Genomic DNA, 16,764 nt, shown 5'->3' with positions numbered 1-16,764 from the left:
TCTCTCTCATCTGATCTTTGTCCATGTGAGGAATTTTCCTCTTTCAGTACTTCACTACCTTGTGAGGAGCTAGAAAGGAAGATTTAGTGGAAGATTAATGTGATTTTATCTCATAAGTGGCAATCCAGTATAATCTCCATCTTTACTTACTATAGATGGGTAAGTGACTTTTAAGACTTTCTCAGAAAGTAGATTCCTACTAAAGCTTCTCCAAAGGGGGAACATTTTGTTTTTTAATCACAAGAGCAGTGTCAGATATAATATTTTATTATTCTCTTTTATTGTTGGTTTAAAAATAAATCGAAGGGAAAACAGGGAAACAAGCTCAAAAGCAATTTTTGAAGTTTGATTTTTTTCTCCCCCTAATAAAAATTTAGGAGTTATGCCCTATGGTATTGAGAGATGAACAATTGTTCCATTAAGAGGAAACACTGACTGTATATGTGGCATGGATTAATAAGCAGTACTCCAAAAACTGTCTTTCTGAGTGTAAGAACTAGGTTTTTAAAAATATAGATTAAAAGGCAGTTTTTTCTATCACTACCTTTTGACAAGGGTGGCCCTTTCTACATACCATCACTTTTATATTAAATAATTTTAAATTGATAGGGTGTTTTTTCCTAGTGAGTATAGGTCATAATTTAGGAAAAAATACATAGCTTATGTCTGACACCCCAGAATGTTAATATACCTCAATTCTGAATTGTTCTCTTTCCAATTTGATTTATCCTGGAGGGGTTCAATTATATGGAAAGGCTTAACATTTGTAATATAAAAAAATTAAAACTCCTTTATATTCAGTGGTAATTCTGAGAAATAATTTGTTACATGTAGAAAATGGACTTGTTATTTTAAATCATTTTTTGAAAAAATACTTTTCTTCCTCTAAGCAGAGAGAATAACCTAGCCATATGTTGGTTAATTGGATTTACTCTGTGACCCAGCAAAATATGTTAAACTTCAGGACAGTTATAAGACATGCTCTTGACCAGAAGCTACTCAGAACAACAAGTCATTATACCTTTACTAAACTGAAAATGTAAAATTATGACTAGGAGACTGTTAGGCATTAACTCTTGGCCCTTCCTTCAATATAAGAGGAGGGAAGTATCTACTCTATAATATGTATTATTTCATTCTTTAAACTCAAGAGGTAATTCTTATTTTTAAAAGTTCTTGTTTACAATGTAGACTCCCAGTAGTAAGCCAGTATGTCATTTCAAATAGGACCAGTTATACAAATAGCCTTAAATATTATATGATCTGTGTTAGCAATTCTGATTTATTACTGAGAGGAAGAACTAATTCTGCCTACATCTTAAGCTTTTATATCTAGAAATTTGCATTTATAAAATTCTTTCACGTATTTTTTTCTTAACTCTTATATTTTATATTATCGTGTCTTTTATGTGTGATAGTAGGGTTGTAACTTTATATCCAACACAGTACAATGGATATTATGTAAGTTAAATAGACATGGTTCCTGTCTAATAATCACTAAGGATGTTGCCTATTATATATTTTTTGGTGTTTAAATTTGTGTATAGCTATGTACAAGGGGTTTGGTTTTGAAACATTGACTTCTGATACTGTATGAGATTAGTAGACTCTCCAGAATAGTTGTATGGCTCAGAAATTTGAGCTGCTCTAGAATATGCACAGAGAGTTTGTTTTACTCCTTGAAGAAACAAATCTTTTCAACTCAAAGATGATTTATTCCTCAACTATGATATCAGAGATACAGAAATACCATCTAGTGCTTCTATTTTATGGTTTATTCTTATGAAATCCTGCAGACATTTAAAATGTGTTACAACACACCTTAAATGTGTCTCATTTGAAGTGTAAGTTCTGATTTTTTCTATGGCAAGAGTTATGAATTGGCTCCATAAAAACAAAATTTTCAGAAATCTTTTGATGAATTTCTTACAGGAACTATTTAGGGAAAATTATTAAATTGAGAAATCTGTTGCTTTTTAAGTTAGTTCAGAAAATTCTAAGTAAATAAGACTAATCAGAGTGGTATTTTTTTTCAGGTTACATATTTAAGTGAATTCCTGTTTATAGCATCATTAAAAGGAAGAAATTGCCAGCAATTTGACTTAGTTTTATACACCTGCTAAAGGCTAATGTGGTTATTTCTTCTTTGCTCAGATAAAACAAAGATATTAATATATTTTTTAAAAGTCCATAACAATCAGTTTCTCATCGTTTCAGACTATTTACTAAGTATAAATACACTTTAGGTCCAAATCAGGTGATTTAGAGATTCTGGCATGGGCACATTTATCATAGTAGGAAAGAAATCAATTACTTCATTAACTTTAGTTCGAATAAGCAATTTTTGTTTGAGTGTTTGTTTCTTATGTTTGAATGTATCATTAACTCACCATTAAACTTGGTAAAAATAATTCCCTCTCATGGTGGTTCTAATCACCTACCACCAGGGGTCACTTTAACTCAAGGACCCTTTCCTTTTCTTTTCTATGGAACACTCACGGCATGGAAGTGAATTTAGAGCCCAGATCCTCAGAACGTGTGATGTCTCTAACTTTTAAAGGAAACCTTTTGAGGTTTTTTTTAACCTACCAAATTAGTTTCATAGCAGTTGAAACATAACCTAGTCGTAATTATAGATACAGTAACCCAGAATGTTGTTCTTTTTAAGTTATTGTAACATTATTTTGGTCTTTTATAGGAACTTCTATTTAATTACTCTGTAGTGACAGCTTTTAATTTAAACTCTTAACTTTTTCTGCTTTTTATTTTTAGAAAAATGTACAATGATTTAAAAATTATCAATTTACAGAGGATCATAAAGAAACATAGATGCTATTTTTTTAATTGAGTGCTTTAGTTGAGATTTTACTTGTAACAGTAACTGGAAAACTCCATATACTGACTTTTCAAATTGTGCAGCACTATTAAAACATGAAACTTATTAAACTTATTGGTTTGATTTTTGATAATTTTTGAAAATCAGTGTTGAAAACTAATTTAACATTTATTATCTATATAGAAATTTTTTTAGCTTCTTAATTTTTTTAATATAAGTCTATAACCATCTACTCTACCTTAGTGTAAATAGAAACAGTGAATGACTGACTAGTTTATGTTACTTATCGGTCAACTTAAATATAATTGAATATCGGTTGCTATATGTAGCAAGTGACCTAAAGCTTTTCTTATTTTTCCAACTTTTTGCTTTATTTTTTATGTTTGTATATGTTTTCTAGACCATTTGAAATTAAGTTGCATGCTTTATATGACACTTGACCACTAAATACTTCTCCTAAAAAAAACCACAATGCTGTTATCATGTATAAGAAAATCAGCAGTAGTTTCTTAATGCCATCTAATATTCATTCTATAATCAGTTTATTCCACTTGTCCTCATAATGTATTTCGTGGATAGTGTTGTCAAACTAAGATTTTTGTCAAGGCCTGCATATTGTGTTTTAGTTGTTTCAGAGATTGAATTCCACTAAACATTTACTATACTAAATGTTACATACTTTTTCCCCATTTTCTGATGTTTGTTTGCCAACGTTGATTGTTTTCGTTAATGACACCTGCTATTTCGATACAGGTGAAGTAGAATCTGGGCAGTAGGAGATGGAATTTACAGGTTTTTGCTAGGAATTTAAAAGGGTTTTTAAAAAATAATGACAGAATGCCTCTGAATGCTTTCTCATATTTTACTGGTGTGCTTAAGCCAAAACATATAAATATTCATGTTGTATGATATTCTATTTTATGAAGAAACTTGGTTTAATCAGGCTTCTTTGTTTTGTTAGAAGTTGATGTGCCTATTTTAATAAAACATTTTAGGAAAATTGATTTTCCTTTGGTATTTTGGAAACTGGTAATATTTTTAGAAGCATTAACCTAACTACCAAGATACCTTTATACCAATGTTTGACATTACTGAGATATAGTAGATTTTTTATTTTATGACCATATACCTTTTTGTTGTTAATCCTCACTTCAGGATATTTTTCCCCATTGAATTTTTTAAATTTCTTTATTGATTAAGGTATTACATATGTGTACTTAACCCCCATTGATTTTTAGAGAGAGTGGAAAGGAAGGGGAGAGACAGAGAGAGAAATACCGATGTGAGAGACACATTGGTTTCCTCTCACATATGCCCCAGCAGGGGCCTGGGAACGAGCCTGCAACATGCCCTTGACTGGAGTCAAACCCAAGACCCGTCAGTCTGCGGGCTGACTTTAATCACGGGGCCAAATGGCCAAGGCATAACTATATACTTTTAATAAATAAGCTATGGAAATATCAATAAGATCATTTTCATGTAATTTTTTGTTTCCCTAAATATAACTTTAAAACTGTGTGTGTGTGCATGTGTGTGTTAAGTGATTTTTTTTTTTTTTTGGAGGCTCTGTGGTGTATTTGAAATATTGCTCATCTAGCAGTCAAGATAGCTTGATTCTAGTTCTATTTTACTATGTAATTAGCAACTGACTTCTGAGAAGTCTTAATCTCTCTGGTTCTTGTGTTCACACCTGTAAAAAGGGGAACTGCTACCTTGACAGGGTTGTTTTCTTTTATTAAATAAAGATATATGAAAACAACTTGGAAACCATAGGATTTCTATAAAATTCAAGGTTATTTTATCTTATGATTATAAGATTATCTAACATTGTTTCTTTAGATTTGGCAGTGACTTTTTAATATAGATTGAATTATCTCACCTTTAGTATCAAAGCTGAGTAAATAAGTTGTATAGATTTCAAAATAAGGATCTAGTCATTTTTGGGGGCTAGAATAAAATGTGTCCTGTGAGTTATTTTAAAAATTCAAGTGTCCATTTAAAAGCAAGTAATAGCAAAAATGTCATAACACACAGTTAAGGTGTATATTAAGTTTGAGTGATTCCCATAAATCTCAGTATTGTGTTGGTACAAATTTTATTGGTAAATGATAATGCTCAGAAGATAAATGTTTTAAAAGTTTATGACACTTATCAAAATTCTTTTATCTGAAAGCAACCTCTTGGTAGCAGTTTATCCATGTTAAAAAATTGCCTAGAAAAAAAATTCCATTTAGGGTACAACTCACTTTTAATTCTGTGGGAAAGTTGTAGCTAACTTAAACCTTGATAGTGTTTGTATTGTAATGTTTTATCATCACAAAATGAATATGAATATCTGCTTTTCTTGTTTTTCTTCCCTTGCAGCTTTTATTGTGTTCCAAAGTAGACATGACACTGGTGCAGTTTTAGATGGTTTAGATACATAATCTTATGCCTCAGAGTTTTGTAGCTGTTTTCATACAAATAATCTTGAAAGATCTTAGAATTCTAGATACTATCTGATAGTTTTTCTACGGATTATGAGAAGGGATAAAAAGAAGGAACAATTCCTAGACTTATCTATGAAGAAAGATGACATTCCTATATTACCTGTCTAGCTTCTTTCCTTATTAAATTTGTATCACATTTTTTCCTTTTTAAAACAGAGATGTGCTCCTGCATCTATTCGCCTCATGGACAATCTGCAGTTTCAGTTTGGTAAGTAAGAAATGGTGATTTTAAAATCTGCTCAGTAAGCAACAAAAATTTATGAAATACCAGTTATGTGCCAGGAAGATTACTGAGTGCAGAACTAGAATGATGAACATCATAGCTCCTATTATTCAGGAAGCTCTCTGTCTAATGAGGACAGCCAAGTATATAAATGAATGGGTGCAGGAGTGATGGAGGTACTATGAAAGAAGACTGCACTGGCTACCCTGGTGTGCAAGTAAGGGTTGGTTGATGGCCCGCTTGATTCTGCTTGAGGTCGGTGTGGAGAGATAGGAAAGGCTTGTTAAAGGAGGATGATTTTTTAGGTAAATCTTAGAAGATGAATAGAAATTTGCCTGAGATGGTCTCTTCCCCTTCTCTCCTACCAAATCTGTTCACTTATCAGCAAAAATATGAAATTGTAAACCTTTTAATGGCATATTTTAGTTCTGTGTGGCTCAAATAGAGGTTAGGGTGAGAGTTGTTACAAGAGAAAACTGGATGGGTGGACTAGGGCTTTGCAGGATAAGTTTGAATTCTATCTTGTCAGCAAAGGGATTTTTTTGTAGTGGAGATAAAATAAATCAACTTTACATTTTAGAGAGCTCATTCTGCTAGCATTATGCAGGATAGATTAGAATGGTGCAAACATGGAGGGAGAGTTGAAATGGCTCAAAAGGCAAACTTTGGGGGTCTTGGTCAAGGCAGCAGCAATGGAGATAGAAAGTAAATGATAGATTTTTCAAAGACTAGCTTGCCAACTGGATGAAGAAGGTTAAAGAAAGGTAAGAATTGAGGGCAACTCCTGGATTTCTCATTTGACTGATTTGTTTGATAGAATAAGTCTAGAAGAGATGATGATTTGAGGGGGGGAAAGGCATTGCAATGGGTTATATTTAAGGTGCCCTTGGAATACTTAGGTGGAGAATTCAGTAGTAGTTGACTGTTTCTTTTTCTCCCTATTTTGCTTAAAGTATTAAATTTTCTGACAAAATTTCTCATCTTTTCAATTATAGTTTATTGCTTCTATATTATTTTCATAAATATCAGTTTAGTTGGGATTTAAGTACCCTCAAAATAGTCCATGAAATTATGGGAATGATTGCTCAATAGTAAATATAAAGGCTAAGATAGGACTTTCTAAAAGTTTTATCTAAAAGTAGCTTGGATTTTAATTTAGGTAAGAATGGTTATTATATAAAAACTTAGTTGTCCTGGCCAGTGTGCTCAGTGGTTAGAGTGTTGGCCTTCACACCAGAGGGTCGCGGGTTCAGTTCCTGGTCAAGGGCATGTACCTGGGGTTTCAGGTCTGATCCCCACCCCCTTGGGGCTGATGTTGAGGCAACTGTGATATATATTGTTGAGTATATTGAAATGACCCACAGATTTCTCCTGTAAACTAAAGTTTGTCAAATTTAGGGGTATTCTCATTCATTTTTATATTTCTTGAACCTATCACATAACAGGCACTTACATGTTGACTGACTTAATCATCAAATTAGCAAAAAGAGGATAAACAAATCTTGGATAGCACATAGCATAGTGCTAATATTAAGCTCAGTATTAGTAGCACAATTTATCTCCAGTATCTCCTTACATCTGTTCCTCAAAATGGTCTTCCTAGTTTACAAACTACTCAAAAGCTTAAAATTTCAGTCCAAGTCCACAAGTCATATGTGGTAGAGCTGAATTTGAACCCAGTTGTATCTGTTCCACTGTCTCAGATTACTTATTTGAAATATAGATATTTATTAAATCCTTCAAAATTATTTAATTGACACTGTAACAACAAAATTCACTAATTAAACTGTCTAGTTAGTAAATTTGGAAACTAATTTCTTTGTTTCCTATAAAAGATAAAATAAAATAGCTGAAATGTATTTAGAATGTAATCAATTTTTGATAGTCAACGTTAATCTAAATGTAAGATAATATGCTTAAATTAGTACTAATGCTTGACCCACTTAAAAGTTAGTATCACTGTTACAATAATATGCTTTAAAGCTATCACATCAACTCAGTATCAGGAATATATGTGACTGCCTCCCATCAGTTTCAATGGAAATTGTACTGTGTTAAGATTAACATATACCCTTTAAGCATTATTTCACATCAGAGAGGTAATATTTAGGGTCCTCATACTTTGTGTAAAGATTATGTGGATTAAGAGACTTGTTTGAAGAACATATAATTTCAGTTTCTTGCAAGAACACAACATACACACTCACACATTTTATGTTTATGTGTTTCCAATGTTGTTAAAGTAGGATGAATTCCATTTCTGACAGAAAGTGAATTCTTTGCTATGTTATTTCTAACTTTATACATGCTAGAAATGTTACCTATTAAAGCACTGGTTGTGCTAGAGAAGCATCTCTGGCAGGTTACAATAAAAGGAAAATAAAACCCCAAACAAACCTCTTACTTGTGATCCAAGAACTCAGAAAGATTGCTAGGTTGATCCCTGTCCAATCTGCCTTTCATTTTTGTTGTATTTTGCTTTGTTCTGTTATAGCATGATATCTAACTCTTAGCCTCTGGTGAAGACTTAATGTTAGCTATTCTTTTATGCAAGGCACTTTCCTATTATAATAAATAAAAATGTAATAAATATTACAGATTCAGACTCTCATTTAAAAAAAAAATAGACTGTAAATAATAGTTTTTTCCCCAGAAAATTTTTTGGTTTGTTTTCCAAAAAACTAGTTTGCTATGTGTACCTATTTTAAGGAAGGGGCCATACTTTAAACACAAACAAAATCCCAAAACCTTAAAGCCTTTTCTAAAAATAAAATTTTTATTTGGAGGTAATTTAAATTTACTAGAGGCTTTAAAGTTCTTTATAACAATTCTATATAAATGGTATGCCACATTTTTCTAAATTGGTCTCCTAACATTAAGGCCAGATGCAGGACTCTTAAATGTAACAGTCATGAGAGTTAAGAAGTTGCTACTCTGAAAACAATGAGATCAGTAAAAGACTATCACTCAATTAAGCTCAATCTGTAGGCAAAGATGAATTTAACAGACTCTGAGACACCATTTATGTTATTTTGGCAATTTTAACTCTCTGGGTGTGATTAAGGAAGCAATTACTAGTTTTTATGCCAAGAATTCTGGATGAATTAAGAATTAATTAAGAAACAACCTTAAATGTGGTATTGATTTAATATTTGGTTATAGTTCTGAATGGTTTTTGCATAATTAAAAAAATAAAAGTAAAACAAGCCACCATTCGGTTCTCTTAATGAAATAAAAATTAATGAAGTGATTTTACTATGAGTAAAGTGCACCATTGAAAGATAACCTAAACTATGTGTAGTATTAATTATATAGAGTAATTTGAGTTAAAAAAAAAAAAGAGCAGTCAAACGGGTTTTGTAAACAGGAAATTGTGACTTTTGAAAGGAGATGAAGATAAAAGATGTAAGTTTTAAAAATTAAAGTTATATGAAAACATTCACTTTTAGTATACTAAGTTAAAGTAACCTCTTGATCTTCTGAAAAACATAGAATTTGTTATTAATTTAAAATTTTTTTCTTCTTAGGCCATGCTCTTAAACCTCAGGTTTCCTCTATTTTTACATCATTTTTGGATGGATTAAAAAAGTTTTATATTACAAAGGTAAGAATTTTTATAAAATGCTAACATTTTAATGCTTAGGATAGAAATTGATTTTGTTTCCTGTCTTCTCCCCCTCCTAGGTACCTATTCCAAGTATGTTTTTCCATGTTGCTGTGTACATTTCATAGTGACTTTTCATGTCGAAATAAATATCAAAGTAAATTCATGATGCATTCAATTTCAGAAATTAAATTTTTTTCTCAGATTTGAAGTTCCTAAAAGTAACACTGAATTAAACAGTTTCATGCATATAACACTTTTTATAGTTTGAATTTTTCCTTTATAGTAGATATATAGAAGTGAAATAAGAGTATAGATTTTTTTTAAACCTGTTGATTGCTTAATTCCTTTCCTAAACATTTATACCAGCTTACACTACCTCTGGCAATTCACTTGTGCCGTTTTTCTGTTGCATTCTTGCTGTTGCTAGTGGGATTTTTTGTTTTATATTCTAAATTTCCTGACTGTTTCTTGAAACTTCAATGAGACTGACTATTTTCCTGTATTTTCTAGATAATGATCTTTGTGTGAATTAGTTGTATATGGTTATTTCTCCAGAGATGGCAGCTTCATTTTTTTTTTCTCGGTGCTTTGTTGTGTGTCCTTTGAGTAATGGAATTATGTGATGCCTTTGTCATAAGTGTTGTAAATAATTTTCCGGTCAGTGAGTCCTTTTCAAATAAAGGTTTTTCTTTTTGGTACACAAAAGTTTCAAATTTTTATATATTTTTCTGTGATTATTTAATTGCTTCTAAGCTTAGAAAAGCCTTCAGAACTATGACTAGGACCATTTTCTTCTCTCTTGCTATTTTGTTAAATGGGAATTAAATTTTAAAAAATCTTTATTACTATTTGAATTTTTTCATTTTTATAATGTGAGATAGACCTAAATTAATCTTTACCGATTTTTCTCCTAATTGGTAACCAGTTGTGAAAACACCATTAATCCCTGCTTCTTATATTGATTTGCCATGTCCAAGACATCTTACCTAATAATAGACAAACATGTAAATTGACCGTACCTCCGCTACACCACCAGCCAATCAGGAGTGATATGCAAATTAACCCAACAAAGATGGCAGTTAATTTGCATACTCAGCCGCCAAGTGATGGGGGCAGGACACAGGCGTTCTGCCCCACCCCCGGTCTCTCAGGGCCTCTGGCAGCGTGGGAAGGAGGGGCCAGAGCGGAAAGAGGTGGCTCCTGGAGCAGAAAGAGGCGGCTCTAGGGCCTGAGTGGAAAGGGGCTGGGCCGGAGTGGAAAGGCGGTGCCAGCAGCCAGGGAAGGAAAGCCCATTCTAGCACGAATCTTCGTGCATCGGGCTTCTAGTCTTATATACTTATCCAAGAAATAAACTCCATTTAGATGTACCAAATTCTTTTTAATTAGCTTTTGTTTCTAAAAAAGTAAATGAATGTAATTGCTGTAGGTCTTGTTTTTGGAATTTTTCTTATCACTGTTACCTACCAGTTTGTTATCCTATAAAAATTTTAAAAACTCTTCACCATTTTAGGAAGTCCATATAGATTTTCATTAGAATTAAGATAAACTTGTTTATTAATTTGGGCAGGAATTGACAGGTTTTATAATATTTATGCACTCAGGAACATATGACATATTTTTTAGACATGTTTTTCTAATGAAGTTATATATTTTCTTTTAAGTTTATTCTTAGCTGTTTTGTATTTTAATTTTATGGATAAGAGCTCCTTTGAAAATATTATTTAATAAGAACTTATTGTAGTATGTAAGGGTGCTGTTGGTTTTTACTTCCCCCCTATATCATTTATTAATTTCTATCATTTTGGTAGTTTTAATGGATTCTTTATTATAATTATAATTCTTATAAGTTGTTTGTTGTTTTTACATATTAGTAAGTCATTACAGTTGACAGACACTGAGGCATACTTTGAAGTGAAGTGTTTTTTCATAGTTTTATTCTATTGTGATGATCTGAATACATGCATTAGTTCTTTTCGATTGCCATGTAAAGTTCCAAAGCTCAATTTAAAAAAAAATTAAAAAAATTTTTATTTTTCAATTACAGTTGACATACACTATTAGTTTCAGATGTACACCCCAGTGATTAAACATCACATATCTATGTGGTCATCCCTATAAATCTCACACCCATATGACACTTTACATAATTATTAGTATACTAGAGGCCGAGTGCATGAAATTCATGCACGGGTTGGGTCCCTAGGCCTGGCCAGCGATCAGGGCCAATCGGGGCCTTCAGGCTGCCGGCCGGGGCCTCTCTTCCCCAGCTGCCGGCTGCCCGCTGGGGGCTTCCCTTTCCTGGCTGCCAACTGCCGGCTGCCAGCCAGGGCTTTCCTTTGTTCCACACTGCCCCCTGGTGGTCAGCGCACATCATAGTGAACAATCAAACTCCCAGTCGAACTCCCGAGGGGACAATTTGCATAATAGGCTTTTATATATATAGATTATTGACTATATTCTTTATGCTGTACTTTACATCCCCATGACAACCAAAGTTCAGTTTTCAAAGAGTTGGTGTGTTAGAGTCCAGACCCGAAAGAAAAAAGGAGCAAAATGTATTTTGATTTACTGTTTTGTAGGATAAGATTTATCTATAATAATTATTTTATTTTTATTTTTTTTAGTTTAAAGGATTTGATCCAAATCAACTAAGTGTTGCTACATTACTGTTTGAGGGAGATCGTGAGAAGGTTCTTCAACATGAAAAACAAGTATATGACATTGCTGCAAAATTTGGGTATGGCTTTCAGTTCATAATGTCAAGAGGAAGTTGAGCTAAAATTCTGATATCTCCAAGCAGTTGTTAATGTTCCCTTTCTAGTATTAAATGTGTAATATATGATAATCAACTTAAAATGTGTTAGTTTACTTTAAAAGTGTGTAGAAAGCTAGATTAGTATGTTGCTCTTGTGTAATCATATATATGACTACTAAATATATTTTCCCATTAATGCTAATTTTATAGCATTTGCTATTTGTTGTGCTAGAGTGAAATAGGAAAAACCTCAGTCATGTTACTATTTAATGGTAATAATATATGTATAAAAATGCTGTTAATATGTTTTTTAAATCACATTGTGTTTAATCAAAAGTATTTGATAAATTACCTATACTCCACCCCTGTCACTTATTATTTTGTGCTGGTATAAAGAAACAGAAAACATTTCACATCTATAACCAACTGAATAATGATTGGGTGGTTTCTGTTTGTCTGCTTGATGGATTATAAGATTGATCTATGGGAACTATAGTGAAAATGCCATTCATCAGGACTACATTTATTTTCCTTTCCTCTTTAAGTACATAAACTAACAGTTTTCTGGATACCTGTCTTTTTTTTTATTCCAGACCTGAAAATATACCATACACATTATACTTATTCTGAGTTCTTTGTGAATATTTATTTTTATTGCTGGTGCATTTTAATCTTTAGGTATTTATCAGAACCATTTTGTCAGTTTTATTTATTTCATTTGAGCCAACTGTCATGAACTATCTTTTCATATAATGCCAGTTTTGTTTTTCTCTTTTAACACCAGTCATTTACAACTCAAAAGTAAGAATGAATCATCCTTAACATGAATCCAGGTCTCTTTAAATACTGATACTAAGACCCCAGAATTATTGATGTAATTCTAGCAGTTTACTTATATTAAACAAAACATGTATCAAATTCACGCATTAAAAATAGGTTATGGAAAATGAGATAACTATTTAAATCACAGGTAAAGCATTAAAAACAGACCTTCATTAAGGTCTCATTTTTTGCTATTACTATTTGTTATTTCTTAGTTATGTTATAATTAATTAGTTTCTCAGTGTACCACATCCCTTCTGTGTTGAACAACCCAGGCTGTCATTAGGCACATGACATAGGGCTCTTTGTATGTTTTTGATACTTGGAAATATCTCTGTGTGGTTTTCTAGAAGTCCTGTTTTGCCCAGTTCTCTCTAGTACTAGTTCTTTGTTCTAATACCTGAAAGATTCAGGGATATTTTTCTTATTTAAGATGCCATTCTTCCAATCCTTGTTCCTCATTTTTTCTTCTACATAACTACATGGAGGAGAGCACCGCTAAATTTCATTCTGCTAAAGTTTTCATTATTAGATTAGCTAATGTATTTTATTTTCAATTAGGGAATTATTATTCTTTATTTTCTGGTTGTTATTTTTAATTTTCTGTTCCTACCACCTCATTAGCTTTAAATTGATTGTTTTTAATGCAGTATTTCCAACAGTTGAGAATATTTTTCCTCCTTGTCTTCCACACCTACTCGAACTCTGTTAAATACCTTTGAACACATACAATCCAACAGAACATAATAGCCAAATGTTGAATAAATACTTTGGCTGTTTATCTCTGTTGGCTAGTACTGTACTTTAACTTCTAAGAGCTAAGCAGAATAAATATTACCTGTCAGCAATCATGACAAATGTATTGACATTTTACCATAGAGCTTCAGGTAATATGTTATTGTTATTTCTAAAATGTACACTTAAGTTGTTTAATGTAATTCAACATGAGCGTGATTAGGTTCACCAGATGGCTCTTTTATGTAAAAAGATTGTCTCTCATTCCTCTTTTATTAGTCTTCCCAGTCCTTCTTCATGAAGTAGCTTTAAATTTGTTCAAGAACCTTGTTAATTGTTGTTTGAAATTTGTGGTAGAGAGCAGGAAGTAGGGGTTGGATGTTGCTCCTTAAACATAAAGCAGTTAGAATCTTAGATTTTGGGGGTTAATTTCTAAGCCCTACTATTACTGAATTTAGAATGAACATCTGATTTCTTCCTGCTTTAGATAAGAAAAATACATGTTCCTGTGTGGTTTGTCACACAAGTTTCCAAAGTAGAACCGAGTGCTCCTGACTCCACCCCACCAGATATTAGAAAAGGGTCTAAAGAAAAATGGCTTGACCTGGGACTACAAAGTAGGACTTTTCCTCATCCTAATATAAGGTAGACAATCCTACTAAGTGTTACTTCTCACCAAATACATACTTTGCATGTGCCTTCCCAAAGATTTCCAGTGCAGGTCTTCGGCATCCTTTTCTGGTCTTCACATTCTTTTCCTTTTTTTTTTCCTTCCACCAGGATAAACTGTTTTCTAGGTCAGTAGTGTTTTTTCTTTCTTGGACTCAGTGTCTCACTCTGTTTCATATCTACTTGAGGTATGGACTCAGCTATTTTTCTCCAGTCACACAGCAATTTTCTGACTAGTTTCCTTTTTGTTTTGGAGCTTTGTTTGACTACCTACCCCAGCCTCACATCCATACACATCCAATCCAGAATTCCCTTCCTTTTCTTATTTTTCACTCTTAGCTGTCTGGTATAAGTTTACCTTCCTCACTCATTAACATTCTAGTAATACAGACAGCCTCCTTCATTTCATCCTACTTCATTCTTAAGTAGTTCTAGACTATAGCTGCCCTATCAATCTTTGCTACTCCTCTAGATGACACTAATTTAAATATATCCAGCATACCCCTAAATCAGGAAATCTGATTTAGCCACTGTATCCTAGCCTAAAAATGCCTTACATTATTTGTATAGAACAAGGTTATATCTACATTGTGTTATTTACTTAGCACCAAATCCAAACAAAATTCAGGAGATAAAGGATTTAACATAAGGTGTTCATTGAAGCCATAAAGAGAAATGATTCTTCCAGAAAAGACTTAAGTCACAGAGTCCCAAGACCCATACCTAAGAACAAGGAGGTCCAGTTAGGGTATTGAAAAGGGAAACATAACAGTTAATTATTAATCATGACCCCAAAAAGTCACAAGGAAAGTTTTTTTTAAAAAAATCTTGTTTTATTGGGGGAATTTTTGTACTCTGAGAGTTTGTGGGGTAAGTTTTATTTAGTTGACTAAGAATAGTTAAAATTTAATTTCTGCCTGGTGATGGAAAGAAGCAAAAATAAAGAAGTGTTTATTAAAGGTAGTGGAAATCATTCATAGTCTTTTAAAATAAGAATAACTTTCGCAAATCAGAACACTTAGACTGTTATGGATTAATTTTAACTGGATCACCAAATGCAATTCCTATGGCTAAAACTACTTTCTAATTGAAATGGACAGTTCATGTGTTCATAGTAATAAGACCTTACCTGTTGGACTTATACTTTATCTGTATGTTGCTTCATAAACTTTAAATATTTCTCTGTATATTTTTTATCATTTAACTCATAAGTTCCATAAAATAGACACCATGTCTAATACTCCAAATACTATGTGCTCAAGCATTCAAGAATCATCTTTGTATTTGGAAGATCAGTCCAAATACAAAGCCAGTCATTGCACATCTTTATATATGAATCCTATCTAATAAAAGAGTAATATGCCAATTAACCCTCACTCCACTACACCCACAAGCCACACCCAACAGCCATGCCCAACAGCCAATCAGAGCGAATATGCAAATAAACCCAACCAAGATGGCTACGGCCACAGAGAGCAGGAGGGAGGCTTGGGTTTCCCCGGCAATGGAGGAAGCCAAGCTTTCCGCCTGCCCTTGCCTGCCTAGGTCTCCACTCAAAGCTACAAAGTTTCAATGATAGAAGATACATAAACCCAAACAGAAATGGCGGGCAGCCACAGACCTGGAAAGAGCAGGAGGCTAGGGTTGCCCCTAGTGATGGAGGAAGCCAAGCTTTCCGCACACCCTGGCCTGCTTTGGCCTCTGCTTAAGGCTACAAAGTTTCAATTATAGAACATACATAAATCCCCCGATAAAAGGCTGCCGCCACAGAGCAAGCAGAAGGCTTGGCTCCGCTCCAGGCTACAAAGTTTCAATTGTAGAAGATAAATAAACCCCAGATAACAGGGCCTCCGCTTGGGTCACCAGGGGGCGTGGCCGGCCTGCAAACCACCACAGGCCCCTCGCCCAGGCCACCCCATGCCCCAAGGGGACCCCCACCCTGATCCGGGACATCCTTCAGGGCAAACCAGCTGGCTCCCACCCATGCACCAGGCCTCTATCCTAGCTAATAAAAGAGTAATATGCAGATTGACCATCACTCCAACACACAAGATGGCTGCCCCCATGTGGACACAAGATGGCCACCACAAGATGGTCAGCAGGGGAGGACAGTTGGGAGGGACCAGGCCTGCAAGGGAGGGCAGTTGTGGGTGATCAGGCCAGCAAGGGAGGGCAGTTGGGAGAGACCAGGCCTGCAAGGGAGGGCAGTTGGGGGAGATCAAGCCTGCAGGTGAGGGCAGTTAGGGGTGACCAGGCCTGCAGGGGAGAGCAGTTAGGGGTGACCAGGCCTGCAGGGGAGGGCAGTTAGGGGTGACCAAGCTGGCAGAGGAGGGAAGTTGGGGGTGACCAGGCCTGCAGGGAAGGGCAGTTGGGAGGGACCAGGCCTGCAGGGGAGGGCAGTTGCAGGGGACCCAAGCCTGCAGGGGAGAGCAGTTGGGGGGACCAGGCCTGCAGGGAGGGCAGTTGGGGGTGACCAGGCCTGCAGGAGAGGGCAGTTGGGGGGGACCGAGGCCTGCAGGGGAGAACAGTTGGGGGCGACCAGGCCTGCAGGGAAGGGCAGTTGGGAGGGACCCAGGCCTGCAGTGGAGAGCAGTTGGGGGGACCAGGCCTGCAGGGAGGGCAGTTAGG

General features: G+C 34.5%; 1 protein-coding gene across 4 annotated transcripts in view; it reads left to right on the top strand.

Annotated features, from left to right (window-relative positions):
* AGPS (alkylglycerone phosphate synthase) overlaps window positions 1-16,764 on the top strand; it is a 147,798-nt gene that overhangs the window by 88,490 nt on the left and 42,544 nt on the right. For all 4 annotated transcript variants that reach the window (XM_080668775.1, XM_080668772.1, XM_080668773.1 and 1 more), the window contains 3 exons: window positions 5,482-5,533; window positions 9,076-9,152; window positions 11,780-11,892. In XM_080668775.1, the coding sequence (XP_080524901.1) occupies window positions 5,482-5,533; window positions 9,076-9,152; window positions 11,780-11,892 (242 nt within the window). The remainder of the gene's footprint in view (window positions 1-5,481; window positions 5,534-9,075; window positions 9,153-11,779; window positions 11,893-16,764) is intronic.

Source organism: Plecotus auritus (genome assembly GCF_963455305.1).
Source record: "Plecotus auritus genome assembly, chromosome: 5".
Lineage (NCBI taxonomy): Eukaryota > Metazoa > Chordata > Mammalia > Chiroptera > Vespertilionidae > Plecotus > Plecotus auritus.
The sequence above is the reverse complement of the archived record's forward strand: the minus strand, read 5'-3'. Positions and strand labels throughout refer to the sequence as shown.